The sequence below is a fragment of the Esox lucius genome, chromosome 6, assembly GCF_011004845.1.
Source record: "Esox lucius isolate fEsoLuc1 chromosome 6, fEsoLuc1.pri, whole genome shotgun sequence".
NCBI lineage: Eukaryota > Metazoa > Chordata > Actinopteri > Esociformes > Esocidae > Esox > Esox lucius.
The window spans coordinates 14,303,978-14,326,145 of NC_047574.1; the positions used below are offsets into that span (position 1 = coordinate 14,303,978).

The 22,168-nt window shown below is 45.1% G+C and overlaps 1 protein-coding gene across 6 annotated transcripts in view; it reads right to left on the reverse strand.

Annotated features, from left to right (window-relative positions):
• LOC105010518 (girdin) overlaps positions 1-22,168 on the reverse strand; it is a 58,830-nt gene that overhangs the window by 7,388 nt on the left and 29,274 nt on the right. For 3 of the 6 annotated variants that reach the window (XM_010869842.3, XM_034292750.1, XM_010869835.3), the window contains exons 6-28: positions 20,703-20,786; positions 20,344-20,484; positions 18,958-19,127; positions 15,324-15,405; positions 12,757-12,915; positions 12,444-12,590; positions 12,196-12,340; positions 11,637-11,815; positions 10,431-10,568; positions 9,919-10,233; positions 9,008-9,763; positions 8,630-8,760; positions 8,296-8,434; positions 7,836-8,018; positions 7,513-7,674; positions 6,651-6,928; positions 6,412-6,555; positions 5,858-6,044; positions 4,628-4,773; positions 4,409-4,501; positions 2,999-3,201; positions 2,081-2,143; positions 824-901 (exon numbers count right to left, since the gene is read on the reverse strand). In XM_010869842.3, the coding sequence (XP_010868144.2) occupies positions 824-901; positions 2,081-2,143; positions 2,999-3,201; positions 4,409-4,501; positions 4,628-4,773; positions 5,858-6,044; positions 6,412-6,555; positions 6,651-6,928; positions 7,513-7,674; positions 7,836-8,018; positions 8,296-8,434; positions 8,630-8,760; positions 9,008-9,763; positions 9,919-10,233; positions 10,431-10,568; positions 11,637-11,815; positions 12,196-12,340; positions 12,444-12,590; positions 12,757-12,915; positions 15,324-15,405; positions 18,958-19,127; positions 20,344-20,484; positions 20,703-20,786 (4,123 nt within the window). The remainder of the gene's footprint in view (positions 1-823; positions 902-2,080; positions 2,144-2,998; positions 3,202-4,408; positions 4,502-4,627; positions 4,774-5,857; positions 6,045-6,411; positions 6,556-6,650; positions 6,929-7,512; positions 7,675-7,835; positions 8,019-8,295; positions 8,435-8,629; positions 8,761-9,007; positions 9,764-9,918; positions 10,234-10,430; positions 10,569-11,636; positions 11,816-12,195; positions 12,341-12,443; positions 12,591-12,756; positions 12,916-15,323; positions 15,406-18,957; positions 19,128-20,343; positions 20,485-20,702; positions 20,787-22,168) is intronic. The other 3 variants (XM_034292751.1, XM_010869839.3, XM_010869836.3) reach the window with 2 other exon arrangements.

Here is a 22,168-nt window from a genome sequence, read left to right on the forward strand (position 1 = left end):
TGGCCCCAGAGGGAGGGCAAAGGGACTGTGTCAGGCTAGGTTCAGCATGCAGTGACTGCTCACAGAAAGAGCATTCAGAGATGTGCCACAGTCACTGTTGGCAAGTCCATATCGGCAAGGCATGCACAAGAACTGAAATGCAGCCAAACTAAGAAAACTTAAAAAAAATTTTTTTAAAAGCAGCAGAAGTGATGGCAGGAAATAATACATATGAAAAATGAGAGAGACAGAAAGAGAGAAAAAAAAGGGCAAAGAGAAAGCACTGCAAGGCTCCATTTCAATTCAGACATGGTGGCTGTAAGTGAGAGGTTAGGAGATACAGGAGTGTAGCTCTGGAGTAGCAGTGCCATAGTGAGATGGGTGAGTGGGTTGACAGGCTGTGGTCAAACCACCGGCAGACAAGCAGAGAAGGATTGCCGGGGCCACAGTCATACAGGCAGAGAAACACACCACTTCACAGAACAGAGGAATGGCATACAGAATCGCCTCAGTGGCTCACACATACTGTACACGGACTAAACCTACACTAAAACCCACCTATACTAAAACAACTACATATCACGGAAACAAAACTACTACCACACACAGTGTTATTAGTCATTAAACTGTTTTTGTTATACTTTAATTGTTAACAAACCTAAGTCACACACTACAGGAAAACAAGGTTCGATTTCCTGTATGCACTATTAGTGACATACTGAGTATTTTGTTTTACAAAGGAGGGAAAGAATCCAGCTGAAGCCAGAAGCTATGAGAAGAGGAGCTAGGTGAGGGAGGCAGGAGCAGGCTGGAGGAGGGAAGGAGGTGGTAGGAGCTATCTTACACATGGACCGGCGGTAGATGGCCTTTTCTTTGTCTTTCTCCTTCGATCGGTTCCTCATAAAGGGCAACCTTTTCAGAGCTGTCAATCGACAGCCAAAGCAGAGAGGTGAGAAACGGACAGATCAGAGGAGATGGAAAGGAAGAGAGAGGGGGAAAAACAGATGGATGTTAACAACGCAGGAACCCGGAGTCGCCTGAAGATCCAACAGGGACATAAACACACCGGTTTCTAAAAATGTTGCGGCATAGATGCTGACATGGATGAAAACAAAGACGCGTGCACTGTGACGCACACACCCAGCTCAAACACATACACAAAACGCCACGCACACAGCTCAGTGGGATGGCTATGGAGAGGGTTGCCACTTCCAAGGCTGCCAGCCGATACTACGCACGCACACGTTTATTAAAGGGTGCAATTCAGAAAATAAAATAGCAAGACTAGGGGAACAGCCCTGCAGTGGAAGGAATGTCTGAAGGGGTCCTACTACTAATAAAACAAACATTGGGTTGAGTCTGGGACACTGACTCTACACAGACACCATTTTAGATTTCCAGCACTCCACACCCAGTGTGTTCAGTAGACTGTGTGCATTTTGCAAAACATATTTTAGATTTTACACATAATGCATTGCACCTTTTAATAGTAATGGACATTCACCAAAAATGAGGCACAACATGTTGACACGCCCTGAAGTCAGAGGTTATCAAACTTTTTAATGTCAAGGGAAAACTTCCCCCCCAAAATGTACTTCCATACAGCCACTTGCAGCTTGCAAACTCTGCAATGACTACCAGGAGTTATTCTGGTATTCTACATATTCTGGCATTACTTCTGCCAGGTTCATATGCTATATGAGAACGGCCAGCTGCATCCTCTTGGACGCATACCTCATTTTCAGTAGGCCTGCCCACCTGCCGCGGGAAATAATCCAATTGGGTTGGAGGACCCCTGGAGGCCCCAGAGAACATGTCCATCAGTAAGGACCTCACTTACACTGGTTCACAGAGTGAGACAGGCAAGTGTAAAGGCTATTTGTATAATGATGGAAAATACAATTATGATTGGAGGTGCATAAGACAGACAAGACGATTGACCAAGACTTCACCAAACGTAGTATGTTCAGTAGGTATGATAGAAACAATATTTAGTGAGAAATATGGTGAACGTTAAAATGAAGAATGTTCAGACCCCAGTTTGAAAACCCCTGCCATGAGTGACAGAACAGCTACACCCAGCCCTCCCCGCTCAGCATACCATTGAAGGAACCCTGGGTACCCTGCACATGGAAGTGCTGCACTCTCTGAGAGTCTCTCTTCCCTTTTGCAGAGAGAAAAACAAGCAGAGCAAGCATTAGGTTCACACAACCAACCACCACACAGCAACAAGCAGCTCCTGCCCTGGCGCTCCTGCCCTGGCGCTCCTGCCCTGGCGCTCCTGCCCTGGCGCTCCTGCCCTGGCGCTCCTGCCCTGCTCTCTCTGCTCAGAGTCGAGACCTGCATGTCTGTATCGTACCTTCCTGTCTGACCTTGGTCTATTGGTCTACGTGGGTCATATTACCCATGTCCATATGCATCTGCCTGTCTGAACATGGATTTGATCTTTAACCTTATGCATGTATGACAGCGTCCTCTGCTCCCTGTGTTGTACTGAGCTAATGACTGTCAGAGGAGCAGCACTGCACAGGAACACCTGATCCTAGACTCAGCTCTGTGTGGTTGATTCATTCCTATTATTTCTTACACCTACAAACAGAAACATACCACAAGCTATCCAGGACATAAACACAATAGTGACTTTTATTAACCTAGTTTTCTTTCCAGGTCATGGTTAACACCCTGCATCACCGCGGCAACTCCTAGCGGACTCGGCTGTGGGTTGTCACACTGCTTGCTTAATCGGGTAGCGTACACTGGAATCCCCGCGCGCCGGAGGGATGTGTTCTCCAGCCACCGCCACGACTGAGCACACAGGCGCCCATGCCGCCAAAAGGAGCTGCTAGAGCGCGGCGACATTCAGTCACTAACCCCCTAAAACCGGACGGAGTTGGCCAAATGCACAACCCTCCAATCATTCATTCAGTTTTACTGTAAGTTACGTTTATTTTGTAAGCACTTCACATACAGCTAGATTGGATGGCTAGGGAGCTGACCATGCAGGTCTGAGCGTACTTACTGCTGCTCCTCTTGTGTGCTAGCGTGTCGTCCAGGGAGTTGGAACCGGAGCCTATAGAGGAAGAGTCCTGGCTGTCCAGGGGAAGGCCCAGGAAGCCCTCGCTGGACTCGGAGCGCGTGGGTGTTAGAGTCAAGGAACGCATCCTCTCACGACTCCTCGGCTTGATCAGCTTCTTCATCTTCAGCGCGATCCAGTTACCCCGTCTGAGAAGGACCCAGACAGAGAGAGAGAGAGACAGACAGAGACAGAGAGAGAGACAGAGACAGAGAGAGACAGAGAGACAGAGACAGAGACAGAGAGACAGAGAGACAGAGAGAGACAGAGAGACAGAGACAGAGAGAGACAGAGACAGAGAGAGAGACAGAGACAGAGAGAGAGACAGAGAGAGAGAGAGACACAGAGAGAGAGAGAGACACAGAGAGAGAGAGAGACACAGAGAGAGAGAGAGACACAGAGAGAGACAGAGAGAGGGAGAAACAGTGGACATGATTTGACCCTGCGTGTTGTCCAGTACCTGAGGTGTTCTGGTTCAGTTTGGTCTATTTTGTGGCTTCCGGTAGTTTGCTGTACTGTGTAATAACAGCATAAAGCAATGCATGTAAGCTAGTGTGTGTCCAGAGGCAGCTGAATTACACTAGCCACTGTAGCTCAGCAGCGTACAACCCAATGTTAATGTTATTAGGTTACGGACAATGTGGTAATGTGTACTGCTGTTTTGGGGTATTTTCTCAACAACAAAAAAATATACTGTCACATTGAATATCAACATACTAAACATTCATACTAACAGTAGCTACATGACATGAAGACATAAATTAAAATATCACCACCAAATCAGTCCCCATTGCTATAAATACTATTGGTGTAACTAAACAAAAGCCAATCTTTTCTCAATAAGATGGGCACTGGTATAGCCAAAAGAGGACTTGCCACCTCTTTGAACCTTGACAGCTCGCTCTTTGGGGATTCCGGGTATCTGCACTTTACCAACTGCAGATGTAAAACGCTCTTTAGAAATTAAATTGAGTGACTGATATTATGTATGCCGTGACACCGCACACGGCAGAACCACAGCACAAACCAGACCACAGCACAAACCAGACCACAGCACAAACCAGACCACAGCACAAACCAGACCACAGCACAAACCAGACCACAGCACCCGGCAGGACCACAGCACAAACCGGACCACAGCACAAACCGGACCACAGCACAAACCGGACCACAGCACACGGCAGGACCACAGCACACGGCAGGACCACAGCACACGGCAGGACCACAGCACACGGCAGGACCACAGCACACGGCAGGACCACAGCACAAACCAGACCACAGCACAAACCAGACCACAGCACAAACCAGACCACAGCACAAACCACAATGAGTCGTGGAGTCATCCCAGCTACTTACCTCCGAGGTGGTGATGGGTCATAAAACTTATACTGGTCCATGATCTTCTCTTCCAGCTTCTCCTTCTGTCTCCTTAACTCATTCAGTTTATCTCTGTCAAGGTGGGAAAGACCAGTAAGTCAAAAGCCGAATGACACTGACCAATACTGAGAAACTGACATTTCGCCCACTGGCGGGTCAACAGTGGTTGGAGGGTTGAATAGAAGAGGGGTCTCTCACATGTACTGTCTCTGTTCTACGTGGTACATGTCCTTGCTCTCCATTGTCTGTTCTAGCAGGGTGCGGTTCTGCAACATCAAGGTCTGGATCTGGTCCAACAGATGGCGGTTCTCCTCCTCCAGATTTCCCTTTAACTGACTCAACAACTAAGGAGAAATAAAATCACATTTTGCAATATATCTAAAAGGAAATGCTTTTCTGAGCAATGTGGGTTGTCTCCAAGTTGATTTCACATGGTTGCATGCATTACACATGGGCCATGCTGTTCTTCACTGAGGGGAAATATCTGTCAGACTGCTAAGCCTCTGAGGGCAAAGTGCTAAAAGACCAGATGTCCCCACACAGACATCGACTCCTGTCCAACAGAGACACGTCAGACAAACACAGTCATGTCTGGGGAACAGCCATGTATCGGCTACAAACACGTGAATAACAAGGTATTATATCTACAGAGTTCCCAGTGAATGGTGGGGGTAGTGGACATTGATTATGGTCACCTCACAGCAGCAAGGCTCAAGCCACAGAGCTGGTCAGCTCACATTAGGATATATGTTCAATAAATACAATCCCTGGCAAAGTGACAGTTACTTCATGGATTGCTTTCAAAATAGAAAATATTTTATCTACATGGGTATGGGAGGGTTTAACCCAGTCATTTTTCAAACTTTACACAATTGAGGACTGAAAGCACTGACATGAAAATGACATGAACGTTTCCATTTGGAGGATTTCATGTTTTAAACAAAGTCACCACCAACGTCAATCTCGCAATTTTTACATAAAGTCATCAGACCACTACCTTTATAACATTTTCACAGCAGTTGCTACTCACAGTAGTTGGGTCGTCACAGTAGTTAATGGGAGGTAGGTATGGAGGGGAGTGGGGTCGTAACAGTAGTTAATGGGAGGTAGGTATGGAGGGGAGTGGGGTCGTCACAGTAGTTAATGGGAGGTAGGTATGGAGGGAGGTGGGGTCGTCACAGTAGTTAATGGGAGGTAGGTGTGAGGGAGGTGGGGTCGTCACAGTAGTTATGGGAGGTAGGTATCGTCACAGTAGTTATGGGAGGTAGGTATGGAGGGGAGTGGGGTCGTCACAGTAGTTATGGGAGGTAGGTATGGAGGGAGTGGGGTCGTCACAGTAGTTAATGGGAGGTAGGTATGGAGGGAGTGGGGTCGTCACAGTAGTTAATGGGAGGTAGGTATGGAGGGAGTGGGGTTCAGAAACCCTACCTCACACTGATTGGTTAACTTGGTGGAGGTGATATCCAGCTGTTGGTACTGCTCTTTGAGTTTGGAAAACTCTGCCTCCAGACGGGTGTGCTCCAACGTGGCAGTGTTCACCTGGCTCTTCAGGTTCTTATGGTCCACCTGTAGGCCCTCGTTGTCCTTGATTAGCTGACGGTGTGCCGTGTTCAGTCTGTACCCACAAAAACACACTCAGCCAAGTTATGGGCTTTAAATTGCTCGTTTTGTCCCTAGCCCCTGATGTTCAGACCATGGTTTGCAGGACAGCTCTTTTCCATGACAAGGGAAAAACTCACTGTTACCATTTCAGTTGAAAATCAAATGTTAGTCGTCTATTAGCAAAATAAAACCCACCTGAAACAAGCAGACTTTATTTTCACCTCTCACACAAAAATAAGTCGTTACACAGGTTTCTCAACACCTGGAATGTTTAGGAATTTTCTCCTCAACCACAAAGGAACCCTCAAGGAGAATCACCCCCCTGCCCCCAACCCCCCCCTCACACACACACAGGACACATTTCAACCACACACACTCACCTTTCGTTCTCCGCCTTCAGTTTGTGGAACTCTGCAGCCGTGGCCTCGTGCTGCTTGTTCTCAGACAGCATCTTCTCCTGCTCGGCCTTCAGCTGTTTCTCCAGCTCCTCCAGCTGATCCTTCTGCCGTAGCAGCTGGTTGTACCTGCAACAGATTAGCGCGTCACCAGTCAGCGGGGCAGCTGGGTGGAAATGGCGTTCTGATGTGCTGTTCAATGGTAGCGGAAGAGATGACGCCACCTGTCTTCCAGGTCTCTATGCTGACTCTCCAGGCTCTTGTGGGCGCTCTTCAGGCCTCCGTGTTTGCCGATGAGGCCTTCGTACTCCGAGGCCTGTCTCTCGTGCAGGGCGGCCAGCATGTCGTGGTCCCGCAGCAGCATCTCGTAGGTTGACCGCAGCTCCTCCCTCTCCCTCACTGCTCCTTCCTTCTCGTTTTCCGTACTGGCCTGCTGCGCTGCCAGCTGGGCATTCTGAGCCATGAGAGTACTAGTCTGGGAGTTCAGCGTGGAGTTCTCTACCTGGGGATAAAGCAAGGTCTTTGATTGGACATCTGTTCGGTGCGACAGGATTTCTGTCATGCCCCAGATTTGATTTGACGCATTTAAATTCAATTCCCTGATGTGAAAACCAGGGTGACAACTCTGGAAAATAATATGTATAGACTGAAGTGCCAGTTCTGAGCAATAGGGGTCACTGTATACACACTGTCTGTCCCTCTATTTTACACTGATGGGGGAGACAGCATGTCCTTTTCTTTTGTCTGATTTGGATAAACATCATTTCAGTGGTCAAATGTTTTTCAAAGTGCAAAGCCCAAACACAGACGTGTTTAAATTAATACGTTTTGGCTTCCAGCAAAACACAGACAAATTCTGTTCACAAGTATATTTATGACCTGTGTTTTGTTTGAACCTTCACCATGAAATACATCAAAATAGATGTTTTAGAGCAAAGCCTTATTCAAGGGGAGCTCTTTTCAGCCACATGGCATAGTGGAGGAAGAAGAGACAAGGCTTCGGGAGGAGTCTGAGTCACTGTAGATATGACCAGAGGAAAGGGAGTAGGGCACATGTGGGAGCTACAGAGGGAACCAGGGCTTTACTTGGTGTTTAGCATTCTGGGTCTGTAGTGTGGTGTTGTTCTCCTGCAGAGAGGCAGTCTGTCTCTGTAAAGCCAGAATCTGAGCCTGGAGGTTGGTTGTCTGGGTCTCCAGCTGCTTCAGGTTGGTACGCAGGGCCTGCTTCTCTGCCTGGAGGGTGGCATTCTGAAGACGACACACAGGCAGAAACGAGAGGTAGACAGAAAAGAAATATACAATGATATACATGCATTCATTATATGCAGTGACCCTTCACAGTTTGGCAGATAACTGTCACCTACCCTATCTAAGATGGCTGTTACGTGGGCTTGATTAGATATACTCACATTCCTCTCCACCTCGATAAGGCGGTCTTTGACCTTGAGCAGTTCCCGGGTGGTCTCATGACTCTCCTTCTCCCACTTGTTGACCCCCAAGGAGTCGTCCCTGTCCCCTCCTCTGGGGGGCGAGCTCTGTACCATCCTCTCCTCCTCCTCCCTTTGTCGCAAGGCCTCGTAGTTCTTCTTCACCTACAGAGGCCAAACGGTTGAACATCCATCCCAGCAAAATCTTATAAAAATAGGCCCAATTCTACCTCTGATCTCCTTCCTAGAGTCACTATTTCTAGAGTCTGAGGCTCCTGGCCCTTGATGAATAGATAACCCATGAAGGACGGAAACAATGAATACATAATTACTACCTCCAAAAAGATTTTCATAATTGACATTTGTGAAAGAAACAACACCGGAATCTCTGTGGTCATGCCATGTCCTCTGGGGAGCTGTATTGTATTGTTTAGGGACTTACAGTTTTGAGCTCCTGACGCAATTGTTGGTTGAGGTTAGAGGATTCCTGCAGTCTGGCCTCCAAAGCAGCTATTTTCTCCTCCTTGATCTCCAAAGAGGACTTTAGAGTGGACTCGAGCTTGTGCTCCAGCAGCTTGTACCTGCACAGAAGGGACATTCACGATAATGACAAGATTGAGGGCAATTCTCTGCTATAGATAAGTGGTACTGACACTAGTTATTTAATGGCAGAGTGCCTACTACGATCCTCAATTGTGATTATGTATTTATGGTGGTATGAGTACCTGTTTTTAAGCAGCAACCCAAAAGGAGGAGAGAAAGAGAGAATCTGGTACCTGTCATCATCAAAGCTTTGCTCATCCTGCAGCAGTCTTTCCTTGTTAAGGCCTATCTTCTCCAGTTCGTGGGTCAGTTTTTCTAGGTCATTGTTCATCTGCTGAGTCCTCAGTTTCTCACTCACCAGTTCCTTGAAAATCAAACAAGTCATTAAATCGATTAACATTAAGAAATCCATGTTTATGGCCTTAATGGAACAATGGAGGTATATGTTCATAAAATATGTATTTATATAGTACTAAATTTTTAACTGCCTGGAGGCGCAATGACCATAGCAGAATCTAAATGCACACTTGAAGACCTATGGTCACTACCAATCCACTCTGTCAATATAACATGCACCCATTTCTAAGGTATTATCTAAACCATTAGGCTACCTCTCGCAGAGTGACCAGTGTCTTCTTATCGATGGTAGCCTGTTTGACTAGCTCCTTATTCTCCTTCTCCAGGTCTTTGAGCCGGTTGCAGGAGTCCTTGAATGAGATCATCTCCTTGCCCAGGGAGCGGTTCTCCTTCTCCAAGTGACTGATCCTCAGGTTGTCCTCATCCAACTTGGAGTCCCTGATCTCGGCCTGCTGTCTCAGCCTCTTGTTCTCCTTCTCCAGCTGCTTCTTGTCCTTTTCCAACTGAGAGCTCTCCTGCTCCAAAGTCTTATTCTCTTGCTCCAACTGTTCTAGGCGCTTGCTGGAGATCTTCAGTTCTTCCAGGCTCCTCTGCAGGCTTTGGTTCTCCTGCTCTACGTCCTGCAGCTCCCCCTCCAGCTGCTGGATCTTGCGGCTGCTGTTCTCCAGGGCCTTCTGCAGCCGCTGGTTCTCCGTGTCCAGGCCCTGGTTGCTCATTTCAAGCCTCTCAGTTTTCTTGGATGAGGCTTTGAGCAACTCCACACTCCTCTTTAGCTGGCTCCTCTCACTCTCCAGCTCACGGTTTTCGAACTCCAGTTGGGCCGCCTTGTTCCCTGCTGAGCGAAGCACCTCGGCAGCCCTACGGAGCTCCAGGTTCTCTTCGTCTAGCTGGACATTTTCCTTCTCCAGAGCCTCCAGCTGGAAGGAGGTGCTCCGCAGACTGTCCACCTTCTTCTTTAGTCGACGACCCTCAGCCTCTAGCTCAGAGTTCTCCTTTTCCAGAGATGCCACCTGAGTATTTCGGACAATATGGGGAAAATGTATTAATAAAAAGCTCCTACGGTCCTACATGTTAGAAATAAGGGACTACCCTTTGGTGCAAAACAGAAAGGAAGCGCACAGACAACTCTAGGTATTCAGCCACCAACGAATGTAGAGGAGCAGACCTTTTCACATGTGATGCCCAGACTGGCTACTCGTTTCTGCAGGGCCTCATTCTCCCTTTCCAACCGTTGCACCTCCTCCTCCAGCTCTTCAGCCCTCTCACTCTTCTCCTTGTACACTTCAAAGTCCTTACGCAGCTGCTTGCGCTCAAACTCTAGCTTGTTGAGTTTGGAGCTGGTCTCCCGGATGGACTCGTGAAGGACCCGGTTCTCCTTCTCCACGTCTTTGACCCGCGCCTCTGCACCCACTTGAGAGCGTTGCCTCAATGACAAAACAGTCTGGGTCAGGTGCTCGTTCTCCTGCTCCAGACCTTTCACCTAGGACAACAGGCAGCAGTGGTGATATGATACATCTAATCATTTAATGATTCAGTATTTTGGTATGAACAACAAAAACCCTGAGGTTTTCCAAATCACATGAACTGACCCCCCTTTTTTTTTCTGCTAACAAGACTAGCCAAGATCCCTTATTCTTCTAGTCAGATCGATTTTTTCTTGTAGCTGCGACTGTGTACCTGTCTCTCAGAGTTCTCTCTCAGTGTCTCTAGGGTCTTCTCCAGCAGAGCCTTCTCCTTCATCAAGTCAGTACTGAGGCTCTCTGCACTGCAAAGACTCTCCCGGTCTGTGTTCAGTTCACTGTCTAACTGCTCCAGCTGCAGGCACAAGACAAGCTCTGTTACCATCCCAGTCACTTAGGTCACAGAATACAGCACAGACAGACAATTGATTAGCCATCAAGGTTAACCACTATTGTAATTCTGTCATTGTTCAATTTCAAAGATTTGCAGTATTTCCCCAAAAAGAAACTGAAGTGTCAAACGCCATTTACATTTCTTTAATCACGGTGGCTTAGTGTTGTGATATATTCTCTATTGACAGGATTAGTACAGCGGCCTTCTGAAGAACACTGCTTCTATTCTCTGTGGTCTCAGCTCCCCTGCAGTGGCTGCTTTGACGGACTGCACCAGCCAATTACGGCTCACCTCACTCACACCCTCAACACAGGGAAGGGCAGAGGACTGGATTATCTACAAATAAAGGCCTTTCACTGCGACTGTTGCATCATCCAATCCCTCGGCCTCCCCAGCCCACAACACAATACACAAACACTGCGGCACCAACAAATTCAAAGCCACACAAATTGTTCAAAGGCAGGCTGACTAATCATAAAGATATACTCATAAGCACCTAATTCTGTCAAAGCAGCTTAACTCCAAAATGACTACTTATTGCCCGTCTACAGGCAGCCAATAAAATGGCTGTTATTGTGCGGGAGCTCTTGCTTGTATGTACTTTTAAATGGACTTTTTCACAGACCAGATCCAATGTTGTTGCCCAACGCATGCTTTCCTCTGGGCCTTGTGTAAGAAAGGCATATTTCATGCATTTAATGTAGAGAGCACAGAAGGGTTATTTGTCTGGAAATAGCCATGAGAGTTAGCTTGGAGCGCAGCCTTAAAGTGTCAAGCCTAATAAAGAATTGGACATGAGCTTCTGAATTGACTTGGTCCTTTCATCCCCCTCTGCTGTCATGGAGCTTAGGAGCCTAAAGTCCTGGGGTGAAATCGAAGTGACTTGACCAAGATATTAATGTATGGGAACAGAGCAGACGGCCATCGTTATGTTGTTGATGCAATAAGGAGTCCATGTTGGGTCAGGGCAAATGAGGGCACATGTTGAGGCAACAAATGGGAAAACTCCAGTATAAAAGCTGCTCTGACCCTTTTGGTGAGCCTTTGGTTCTCCCGTTCGGCCCTGAGGAGGCGTGCAGAGGCATCTTCACTGGCAGAGCGCCTCAACTCCTCCACAGTCTTCAGCAGGGCCTGGTTCTCCTTCTCCAGCTTCAGCAGGCGGCTGGATGTCAGCTCATTCACCTCATGACCCAGGGACTTCTGAGGCACTGCATCATGAAACCAACCCCATTTTAGATACACAAGAAAATATGCTACCCGTTTCTTATTAGTGTTGAGGAAGTCTGCCAGGGAAGAGGAAGTATGGGACCTCTCTAATATAGATACATATCTGAACAGTAGTTAGTGAGGAAACGGAGGGTTTATCCCTAATCCAAGGCCAGTTAACCCCATTAACATCGCTCCAAATCCTGTCCGGCACTAATCTGGGTCTTGGATTCATTTAATATTAATTACAGAACTTAATCATGTGTAAATAAACCCTTTTCAATCTGGTGCGTATGAAGGACCAGAGCCAGGGTCCTGGGCTTGGGTTGTAGCCATAGCCCTAGTGTTGTCCTGCCCCAGGCTGTTAATACAGGCTGCTCACCCTCTGCTAGGTCCGGGGTCTTGGAGAGCTGCTCCAGCTCCCAGCCCAGGTGGAGGGACTCATCCATGCTCTGTTTCTGGGCCATTTCCAGGACCAGGTTCTCCTCAAGCAGCTCCTCAATACGCTTCCTGTCCATGTCCCGCTCCTGACACAGAGACACACAGCATTTAGTGTAGCCAGCATGGCAGTTCCAAAGCCCTATATGGCCGTGTCTGTTTTCAAAAGTACAAAATCTCTCTCCCTCTCACCATTTCCATGTCATGAATCTTGGATTTTAGCTGCAGACTCTCCTTCTCCAGTTCGTGAAGTTTGTCAGAACGAGCTCTGGTTCCTTCAAGCTGGTCCTCAAGCATGGCCTTGGTCTCAAGCAGAACCTGGTTGTCCTCCTTAAGCTCCTGCAAAGGGCCAACAGAGACAACACAAACATGAACAAAACATATATGTAGTACCAACACCACAACCACAACTTCAATCAACCAACATTGGGGCAAAAAGTCAGAAATGGATGCTTCATTAACGCTTCAAGCAGAGTTCCTATTTAGCGCTTCTCTTTGGGCTTACCTCCACTCTGGCTTTATAGAACTCGATGTCATGGAGCCTCTCCTTGTAGCGTGCCACTTCACTCTCCAGCTTGTCCACCTTGACGGCTTTCTCCCTCAGAGCATCTAGTTCGTCACGATAGGACCTGGCAGAACGTGCGTCTGACAACAACTGCAGGCTCTGTAGACCACAAACAAAACAATATCAATAAACAAGTCTTCATTCATATTTTTCATGTACAGATTTTTTTTTATGTATAACAGGAGTCATGGAAACCAGATGTCTGTGAAATATTACTTATTCAACAAAGACTTTGTATGTTCATCCTTGTGGGACCTGTGTGTCGATAAAATTTATTATGGCAGTGGAAATGCGCAAATATTGTTAGAATAGACTAACCCTTATTTTTAAGTAACCTTTGAGTCACACAATGACAGTCATATGTTGTTTGGTCCTTGCACTAGGACTTGAGAAAGCATGCATTTTTTAAAGAATGGCTAACTTAAAATTCACTTCACAGGGGGATGAAAGTGAACAGGGACGATCTTGATGATCCCTTCCAAGTGATTACTGGCTACCGCTTTGCTTATCTGATTTTTATCCATAATAATCCCATCTGGTAGAGTAAGATAGCCAACCCACCCTGTCAGTAGCCTATTTGAGAGCTGTGCGTTGGCGTGCAAGTCCAGAGTGTGTGCAACTGTTTGTGAAAAGAAAGTGAAGAATACACACTAAACTAGACTGTATTTTGATTTAGGAAAACACTGCTTTTTATTCAGGAAAATCTCAGCATGTTGGAAACACCACTTGTGGGAGAATTCAAATTCTTTATGCAGACTTTAGAATAATCACATGGAAATCTGTTGCCAATTTGACACAAACCTAGGAAGTCCCCCAGTCTGCACATGGATATTGGTTTTACACAACATGCATACACAGGGGATGGACACCACAGAGCCGGGCTACTACAGAAGTCAGCCAGATCCATTGTTTAATCAATTCAGGCCCATAATCAAAAAGAAAACGTATGTTTAATTTCCACCACGGCCTATTAATGGGAGTTTGAGGCGTTTCGAGCACTATAATGTAGCATGTTGATTACATTGTCCTATGAATTTGGCTCAAGCTTTTGAACAATTTTGTCTGTAAACCATTATGATCCTCTTCACAAAAGATAAAACACGTACATGCCTTTCTAATGACTATGGAAAAAGTATTCCAAGCACACTTTCTTTTGATTGAAATGTGAAATAGACCTTTCCTTTAACAATTTGTACTCATTTGTTTCCTAAAATAGCTAATAATATGATGTTAATGGAACTCGACCAAAACGATGTATTGCCATGGAAACAGCAAAGATCCCAAATTTCCTCACTGGCCCACAGCAAGACACAAATCAAACAGAACTGCATATATTCTGACCGCAGACAGGAATCCAGATTTAATGCCCACATCAGCCCATGCATTTGGTACCTCGCTAATCTATCCTTTCAGAAACCACTACAAAAGGAGTTAGGGTTTCCTTTATCTTAAAATAAAAATGTGAAAAAATTAAATACCCAGATACCCACAACAATAGCTTAAAAGCCATGCAATGAACAGACACATTCACACAATGACATACATGCCCAAACCTTTTACTCAAGAGTCATTCGCCAGTAGCCACCTCTTAAAGAGGGATTTAAAATGAACCCCACGATCACAATAACAAGCCCCCCTGCTACATCGTTGCTACGGTTCCCATACTCCCTAGCACTGTGAAGCATGTTTACAGCAAATACTTTAACACCTTTCCCTACATCAACAAGGTTAGCCAAACTATAGATAGCTCAGCCACTAATTGGTTAAGGGCATTAGCCTAATGATTAGGAATTGAACACGGGAGGTGATGGTAGATAGCTTGATATATTGTGTGCCCTGTGGGCAATCAGGTCACAAATCTCAGTCTGCTCTGAGTTTGGACAGTAATGTGAGGTCTTTATGTTATGCCAGTTTCATCTGTGCAATGTGGAGTTGGAAATGAATTCTTATTTGCTTTTGGCTCCCATGCCTAGAACGATCTGTGGCACTCCATTATCCTCCCTTATCCCCTGAACGTTCCATCTCGTTTCTCCTAAAATAAAATGATTAGCAGCTCTCTGGTTTACCCAATACTGAGATACTTCTCCCATCACCAAAGGCAAACCTATAATCCAGTATGCTTCAGGGTGTGCTATAAAATGTGAATTTAAGTAAAAACTTTTTAAATTAGAATGCTCCGAAGTTCACTCCCTAGTCCCCATACTTGGTAATTCTAGTTGCCGCGTGTGATTATGGTGTGATCAGACAGCAGAGCCCTGTAGGGAGATATGGTCAGCATTCAGTAAACTCTGGAACATTGTGTAGCCCACCTGACAGGTAAGGGGTTCGGGTTTTATAGATTTGTCATCAGTAATCTGAAATGTGTTTAGGAAACAGATCAACTAGGTTATTGGCAAGTATTTGTGGAGGATACGGGATGTAACCTTCAGCAAGGACATAATGCAATGCTACAGATCTCCTGCAGCAAAGAGGTTACATTACTGTGATTCAGTAGTTTTGTTCAGTACCTCTTGCTGAATCCTTTTATGCTCCGTCTCCATGTTATCCAGCTCCTGCCTACAGTCCAGCAGCTGCTCACTCTTCTCCTCCCTGTCGGAGAAAGACAGAAATACATAACACGCAAGTTCAAAACATCCTCACAAAAAGAAAACGCCATTTCCTTAACTAAAATACTGCCAAAACAATTCATGTTTTGATCATTGTTCTCCGAAGTTGCCCTGAAACAAATTCTGTGAGCCGTACATTAAAAACTGATAGGTGAAGATTACAAATGTGATGGTATCTTCTGTTTTTTTAAATATACAAAATAGGAACACAAAGACAAAGCACATGACTGTGTGCCAGCTCCGCTATGCAAATCTCTAACTGTAGCAACTACCTTGCTTTGGTTTAACCTGCTCTGTGATACAGCAAATCCAGAAAACATCTGGTTAAGACAGCAACAAGCCACTAGGCTTTCATTCTATGAATTCCATCGGTTTCTGGATTTAATGAAACCTTCTACACATCTATACGGTTGTGAAAATGTGAACATTTACTTTGGTTACAAACTATCAAATAGGATACTTATTAAATAGCCCAGCAGCTCAAGCATGTCTGTTGAAAGTTGTTCATGCAGATATTTTCAAGGAAAGGCAAGGCAGGTTTTTTTGCAAAGCACATTTCATACACAGGGACAATTTAAAACACTTTACATTATTAGGCTTCCTTCGTTCTTGTTAGAACTCGAGCAGCAGAATTCTAAATGATAAAAAATGAAGTCCTTGAAAAAAGAAAACTTAAGGCTTCGGACTAACTTGTATACTGATATTTTTTACAAATCATATTTGAACAGAACCGTGTTACAACAAATGATTACTCTTCCTATACATTAAGTGTGTCCAGAGTTGAATTTGAATTCTTAATTTATACCACAAAGATTGTAGCCACTGTATTTTTTTTAAAAACAATGTATACAATACGCCATGGTGGTCACTGATTCACAATCCAATTCAACACATATGGGACATTCTGCAGCGTTATCTCAGACACCATTTTCCACCACCATCAACAAAACAACAAATGACAGAATCTCTCAGAGAATAAAGGTCAGGCACCATCAAACCTTGGTGGCACAACTCAAACACGTAGGATATAAAACAGGGTCTGAGCTTCAATATATAATGACAATATATATAATATATATAATATAGAACATATTTAATGATAATTCTAGCCTGTTTCTTTTGGGAAACACCTACTTGAAGTTTCAATATATGTTAACTCTAATTGCACTCTTTCTACAAAATGAAATCAAAAAAACCTTTGTAGACTTCAAACGACCAAAAACCGTCCACTCTGTTCTTAACATTTTACTTTTCGGAACAGAAAACTAACAATCAGATGTTTTGTCAAAGAGAAAATCCTGTCAATGTCAGACCAGATTCATTCCCTGGAACGGCTTCCACTGCCCAGCCATGGGCAGTCTCTCCCTATAGGGTAGGTGGAAATGACAATCTGATGATTCAGATTCATACATCCTGTGAAACATCTGGTCCCTCAGGTAGTCTATAGTTGTGACTAGAACTCTCACAACATCAGTATTATGTTGTTCTGATAATGGGTGGCTTAATTGTAAACACACCAAACAGCAATGCAACCCAAATGCAATTTCAGTGGCCTACCGCTGTTTGTTTGAATTTACTTAGGAGCAGTTTGGGTTTGCTGAGGCAGAGGGAGGTAAATCCTGCAGGCTTCTGGTTGGGAGGAATGCAGAATGCGTCAGAGCTTTGAAGCAGACATTACTCAGTCGAGTTCAAATTCCTTCCAATCTCCCTTGACCACCGAAAACTCTCCAAGATGGCCTGTCAGATTATCGATCAGTACTACTAGACTCTTTTTTTGCAGTGGGAATCATCCCTTTTGTCACATGCATTCTGTTAAATCAGAGGTGGATGGTGAAACTAGCTTAGAGCGTCGAGAAACAGTCACTTGCTGAAATGGTTTCTACAACGCGTACATGCACACACAAACACAGCTCTTTAATCTCATCCTACTACAGATCCTGTCATCAGATATTCTGCGTCACCACAGCACAAAACATCTTTTCAACACCTCTCACTGTATTTCAGTTAGCCCCGGCACAACCCACTGTAGCAGCTTTGGCTCATAGAAACACAGTATCACGGCCTACCTGCATCTTCCAGTCTAACACTCACAGTAAACAAGGTACCATAAAGGTTATATGAACCTTGACAAGAATGAGATGTAGATGGGCTCTTTATGGGCTATATCAACCTATTCCTGAATAAACATCAGATTTCATACAACATGACATTCAGCCATACTTTCTAAATCTATTCAGCCAAAAGGGATCGTCATTATGTTACCTCAGGAACACCTTCCCTGACAACCAGGAAACACAGCACAACCTGACCTCTTTATTTAAGCAATAAGGCACGAGAGGGTGTGGTATATGGCCAAGAAGGCACGAGAGGGTGTGGTATATGGCCAATAAGGCACGAGAGGGTGTGGTATATGGCCAATAAGGCACGAGAAGGTGTGGTATATGGCCAATAAGGCACGAGAGGGTGTGGTATATGGCCAAAAAGGGTTGTTCTTAGACAACAAAACCTGGAGGTAACATTTCATATACCACCCAATAAACACCAATGGTCGGAACAATTGTTATTGCTTTTCAGGAACTTGGTAAGTGGGTCAAAGAGGAAAATCAATAACGCCTTGACGCCGCATCATCTGATTTGGGCCAACTAGACAATGACCCAGCATCAGACCTGGCTTGGGTGGCTGGAGCGTCTCTCTGCAAGACTACAGTGTATCCACTTCTACAGAAATATTCTACCATAAAAAGACAGATAGCTCAGTTAAATGAGCACAGCTTAGGGGCATAGTAACAGAGTTTTCACCTTGTTAGACGACAGACCTTTTGGTTACTGACCCTACACTCTAACCACTATCAGCTTTAACCATCACCCTTGCCTATTTTTGTACAGGCTACACTACCCCATCTAGCAACTGTCCTCTGTGCAGGACAGCAGTTCTCGGCAAGGCATGTCAATTCAACCCTTACCAAAATCAGCACCTCAGTTTGTGCATCCTAAAACCACTTCCCCCTTTGTGTTACAAACCCTCTCTTTGATAAACTGACTCCAACCGACCACTGGCCTTTGTCTCTGGTCAGGGTTAATGGACTCTAATGAGGAAGTTCAAATATTTATGTCAACAATGTGAAAGAGGTCTAGTACTATCACATCAGAACATTACTGTAGAACAATGTGTCCTATGAGACTGGAGGAAATGTGTTCTTCTCTAACAATATCCCTGACAAGTTTAAGTTCCGCAATTAGTGTCCAGCATTTGCTGTTCCCTTTGGTCAGCGTTAGAGTATTCTATTACCAGGAGAACATAAAATGGGATACTCCTTAAAGAGAGACAGGCTGCTGACTCACCATTCCCTGCTCAAATGACATGGTACTCAGTTGTTTTTTCCTCACTAGACAGTCATGAGACCACAGCAGATGAACGCTAAATGTCTTTAGACCATCTCCTTGACGGCACATTCGACAGCACAGTACTTAAGAGTTGACATGTGGAAAGCTTGTAGAACAGGGCTGCTGTTGAAAGGCCAGCGTGGATACTTACAGCTCCTGGCGCAGCCGCCTGATCTTGGCCTTGGCGTCAGCCAGCTCCACGGACAGGTGCTGGCGGCTCTCGGTGCGCCGCATGCTGGGCGAGTCATTGGGTGACTGGGCGAAGAGAGGCTGGGGAGAGTACTGTCCACAGTCCCTCTCCTGGGTCAGCTCAACTATTGTCTGAAAGAACAAAACAACACAAATCTTCAGCCAATGTAATAGATCATTTGAAAATGTTTATCAACTTTTTTTTTTATCCTTTAATTTGACTATGCATGTAGCAAACAAATATGCTGTCTTTCAGAGTTCTTGTAGCAGACATGGAGTTTTCTAAACAAACATCCAATAGACTGATAGGGGACGGCAAAGTGGCCTAGTGGGTAGGGCATCTGTCTAGTCCTTGATGCTAATCTGGAATCTGTGTTGTTCTGGCCCTGATCAAGACAGTTAACCCTAATTGCGCTTCTTTCCCGGTACCGTTACCCCCAGGTGGTCGCTATTAATAAGAATCCACAAGTCTGTTGTCATTAGCATAATCGCTAACGCCTACACAAACAGTAGATGCACACAACAGAAACTCACAGGCAAGGGGCATTCTTGATGCTTTCAATGTGCTAGAAATACAAATCCCTGAGTTTTTATTTTATTTATGTTTTAATAAAATACATACAGTAGTGTTGAACTGGATTGTGATCTAGTCAGATTTTACATTGGGCCAAGCTCCCTGCAGCCTGTCCGGGAGAGCTGAGCTTAGGGAGGTGACTTACAGGGACAACCTCTAAAGCGAGAAGAAGCTGCAGCATCGAGCCACCAAGATCAATCATTTAAATGGAAAGCCCAACCACAATGAGAATCTTAGTACCAGTTGGCCTAACGCAGTTCAATCTCAAGTATTGGCACACATCAAGGACTAATTGAGATGGCCCTAAGACACAAGGGGCAGAGGACATGCGTTTAAATGGGCTGTGAAAAAGAGAAGAAGACAATGCATTCACACAGTCACCCCTCCCCTCTTCTCCTCCATTCATAACCCAGTGGCCATGCAAGGAAATGGGCTTTTAATGAAGAGCGCCTGGCCTACGGTGGAGATCTGGAGATCATTATCAGCCCTCTTACCCTCCCTGCCACCCTAGCTCAGTGCATGCTGGGACGGCTGTTCTAACCAGGCCATGGTGACTTCATGGGTGGGCCATCCTTAATCAGATTGCTCTGGGTTGAATTCACTCCCAAAAACAATGACGCGCACACGCGCGCACACACACACAATGAAGACTATCCCACACTGCTCAATCAACAGACTGCTAACCATTTTCCACAGGTCTTGATTAAGACAACATTATATGTTATCTTCTGGACAGAGTTGGAGGCATTAATGTGCCCTGTTTCAGACACGTACCTCCAGCTGGTCGTCTCGCTCATCCACCAGGCGTTTAAGATGGAAAGCCATGTTCCTGGAGAAAGAGTCCAGGTCCTCTGGGGGCAACTCACCCCCTTCCAGCCACTGCAGGTCCACAACATTCTCCTGGTTGTGAGTCACCTTCAAAACAACAGCGCATCGCTTATCTCACCAGCCAATGTGCCAACTAAGGCAGATGTGGACAGTAATACCCTCCACAACTACGTTAGAAACTCAAACTGTTGTTGAGAGCAGAGAAACATTTGGCTGATAAAAACTATCCTACAACAACTTTGTCTTCACAAAATGCTGGCCCAAAACAGACAGAGGTTTTGTCAGTAGTATTTCTTATTTTATACCTCTTGGATGTGAGATGCTATGGCGGCTTTTGTGTCAAAATCTAGGGTCTGGATCCTCTCAATGTACTCTTCTTTCTTCTCACACTGCGAACAAAGGGAGACAGTTTGGGGTTAAGATGACAGCCCAGAGATGGAGGTCAGATTCTTGAACACAGGAGCCTGGATTCTGACTGGTTGGCTAAGAGATATGTCTGTAAGTATTCTCCTGGTCTGTTATTTTGTCAAATATGTGTTACAAGTGTGTGCTACTTTATATTGGTATTTCCCTTGCAATTGAGAATTAAGTGTGAATGATAATGACATAAATAAAACTAATAAGTGTAATGACAGTGTGAGGTTCTCATCTCTCGGCCCAGGTTATGTAGACAGTGTGAGGTTATAATCTCTCGGCCCAGGTTATGTAGACAGTGTGAGGTTATAATCTCTCGGCCCAGGTTATGTAGACAGTGTGAGGTTATAATCTCTCGGCCCAGGTTATGTAGACAGTGTGAGGTTATAATCTCTCGGCCCAGGTTATGTAGACAGTGTGAGGTTCTCATCTCTCGGCCCAGGTTATGTAGACAGTGTGAGGTTATAATGTCTCGGCCCAGGTTATGTAGACAGTGTGAGGTTATAATGTCTCGGCCCAGGTTATGTAGACAGTGTGGGGTTATAATCTCTCGGCCCAGGTTATGTAAACAATGTTACTCCAGCTAGGCCCAAGCCAGAGATGAGGGTTCAGAAAGGGCAGAGTTGAGACATGAATTCTTATAGTTTGTTTTTCTGCAGATTTATTTTCAGGCTGACAACGTTCTGTATGTACTGTGCACTATGACCTGAAAGGGGACTGGTTAACCAACCTCATGAACCGAAAATGCTAGAAATTACTGGGAAGGTACTTAATGATTAGTGGCCCTTTGAAGCATGGATGGTTTTAACTTGCTGCTGTTGTCAGGTTTCACAGCAGTCTTTTGTATGCATACTGTTTCTGTTGTTTTCTATTAAATCCTAATGAGGTTGAAAGCTTTTCGTTCATCTTTGCATTCTCTCGAGACCACTATTTTATTGTTATCAGTAGGACCTCCCATGAAACAGGCATCCACCGACACCTCTCTTGCCTCCTGTCAGGACAGACCACCTGTCACAACACTGTCTAAGAAGAGTAATGATAGTCTGAGAGGGAATTAGTCATTTTACTCAAATGACTCATAACTATAGCCAGGGTTGGCTACTTTCCAGTTTACAGTTCCTTTACAGTTCCTTTAAATTACCTGTCCAAAATTGCTATCAGTACTGCAACATTTGGATTACCCAAACTCAGTATTGTAATTAAATTACTTCGATTAGATAATTACTTCCTATTATAAGACAGAAGAAAAAGCGATGTTAGCGTTGTAACCAAATTACCCAAATCCATTGCAGTATTAATCAGTGTAAGTGTACATAGAGTATAGCTTTATACTTTACTTGTCATATAAATGTAATAG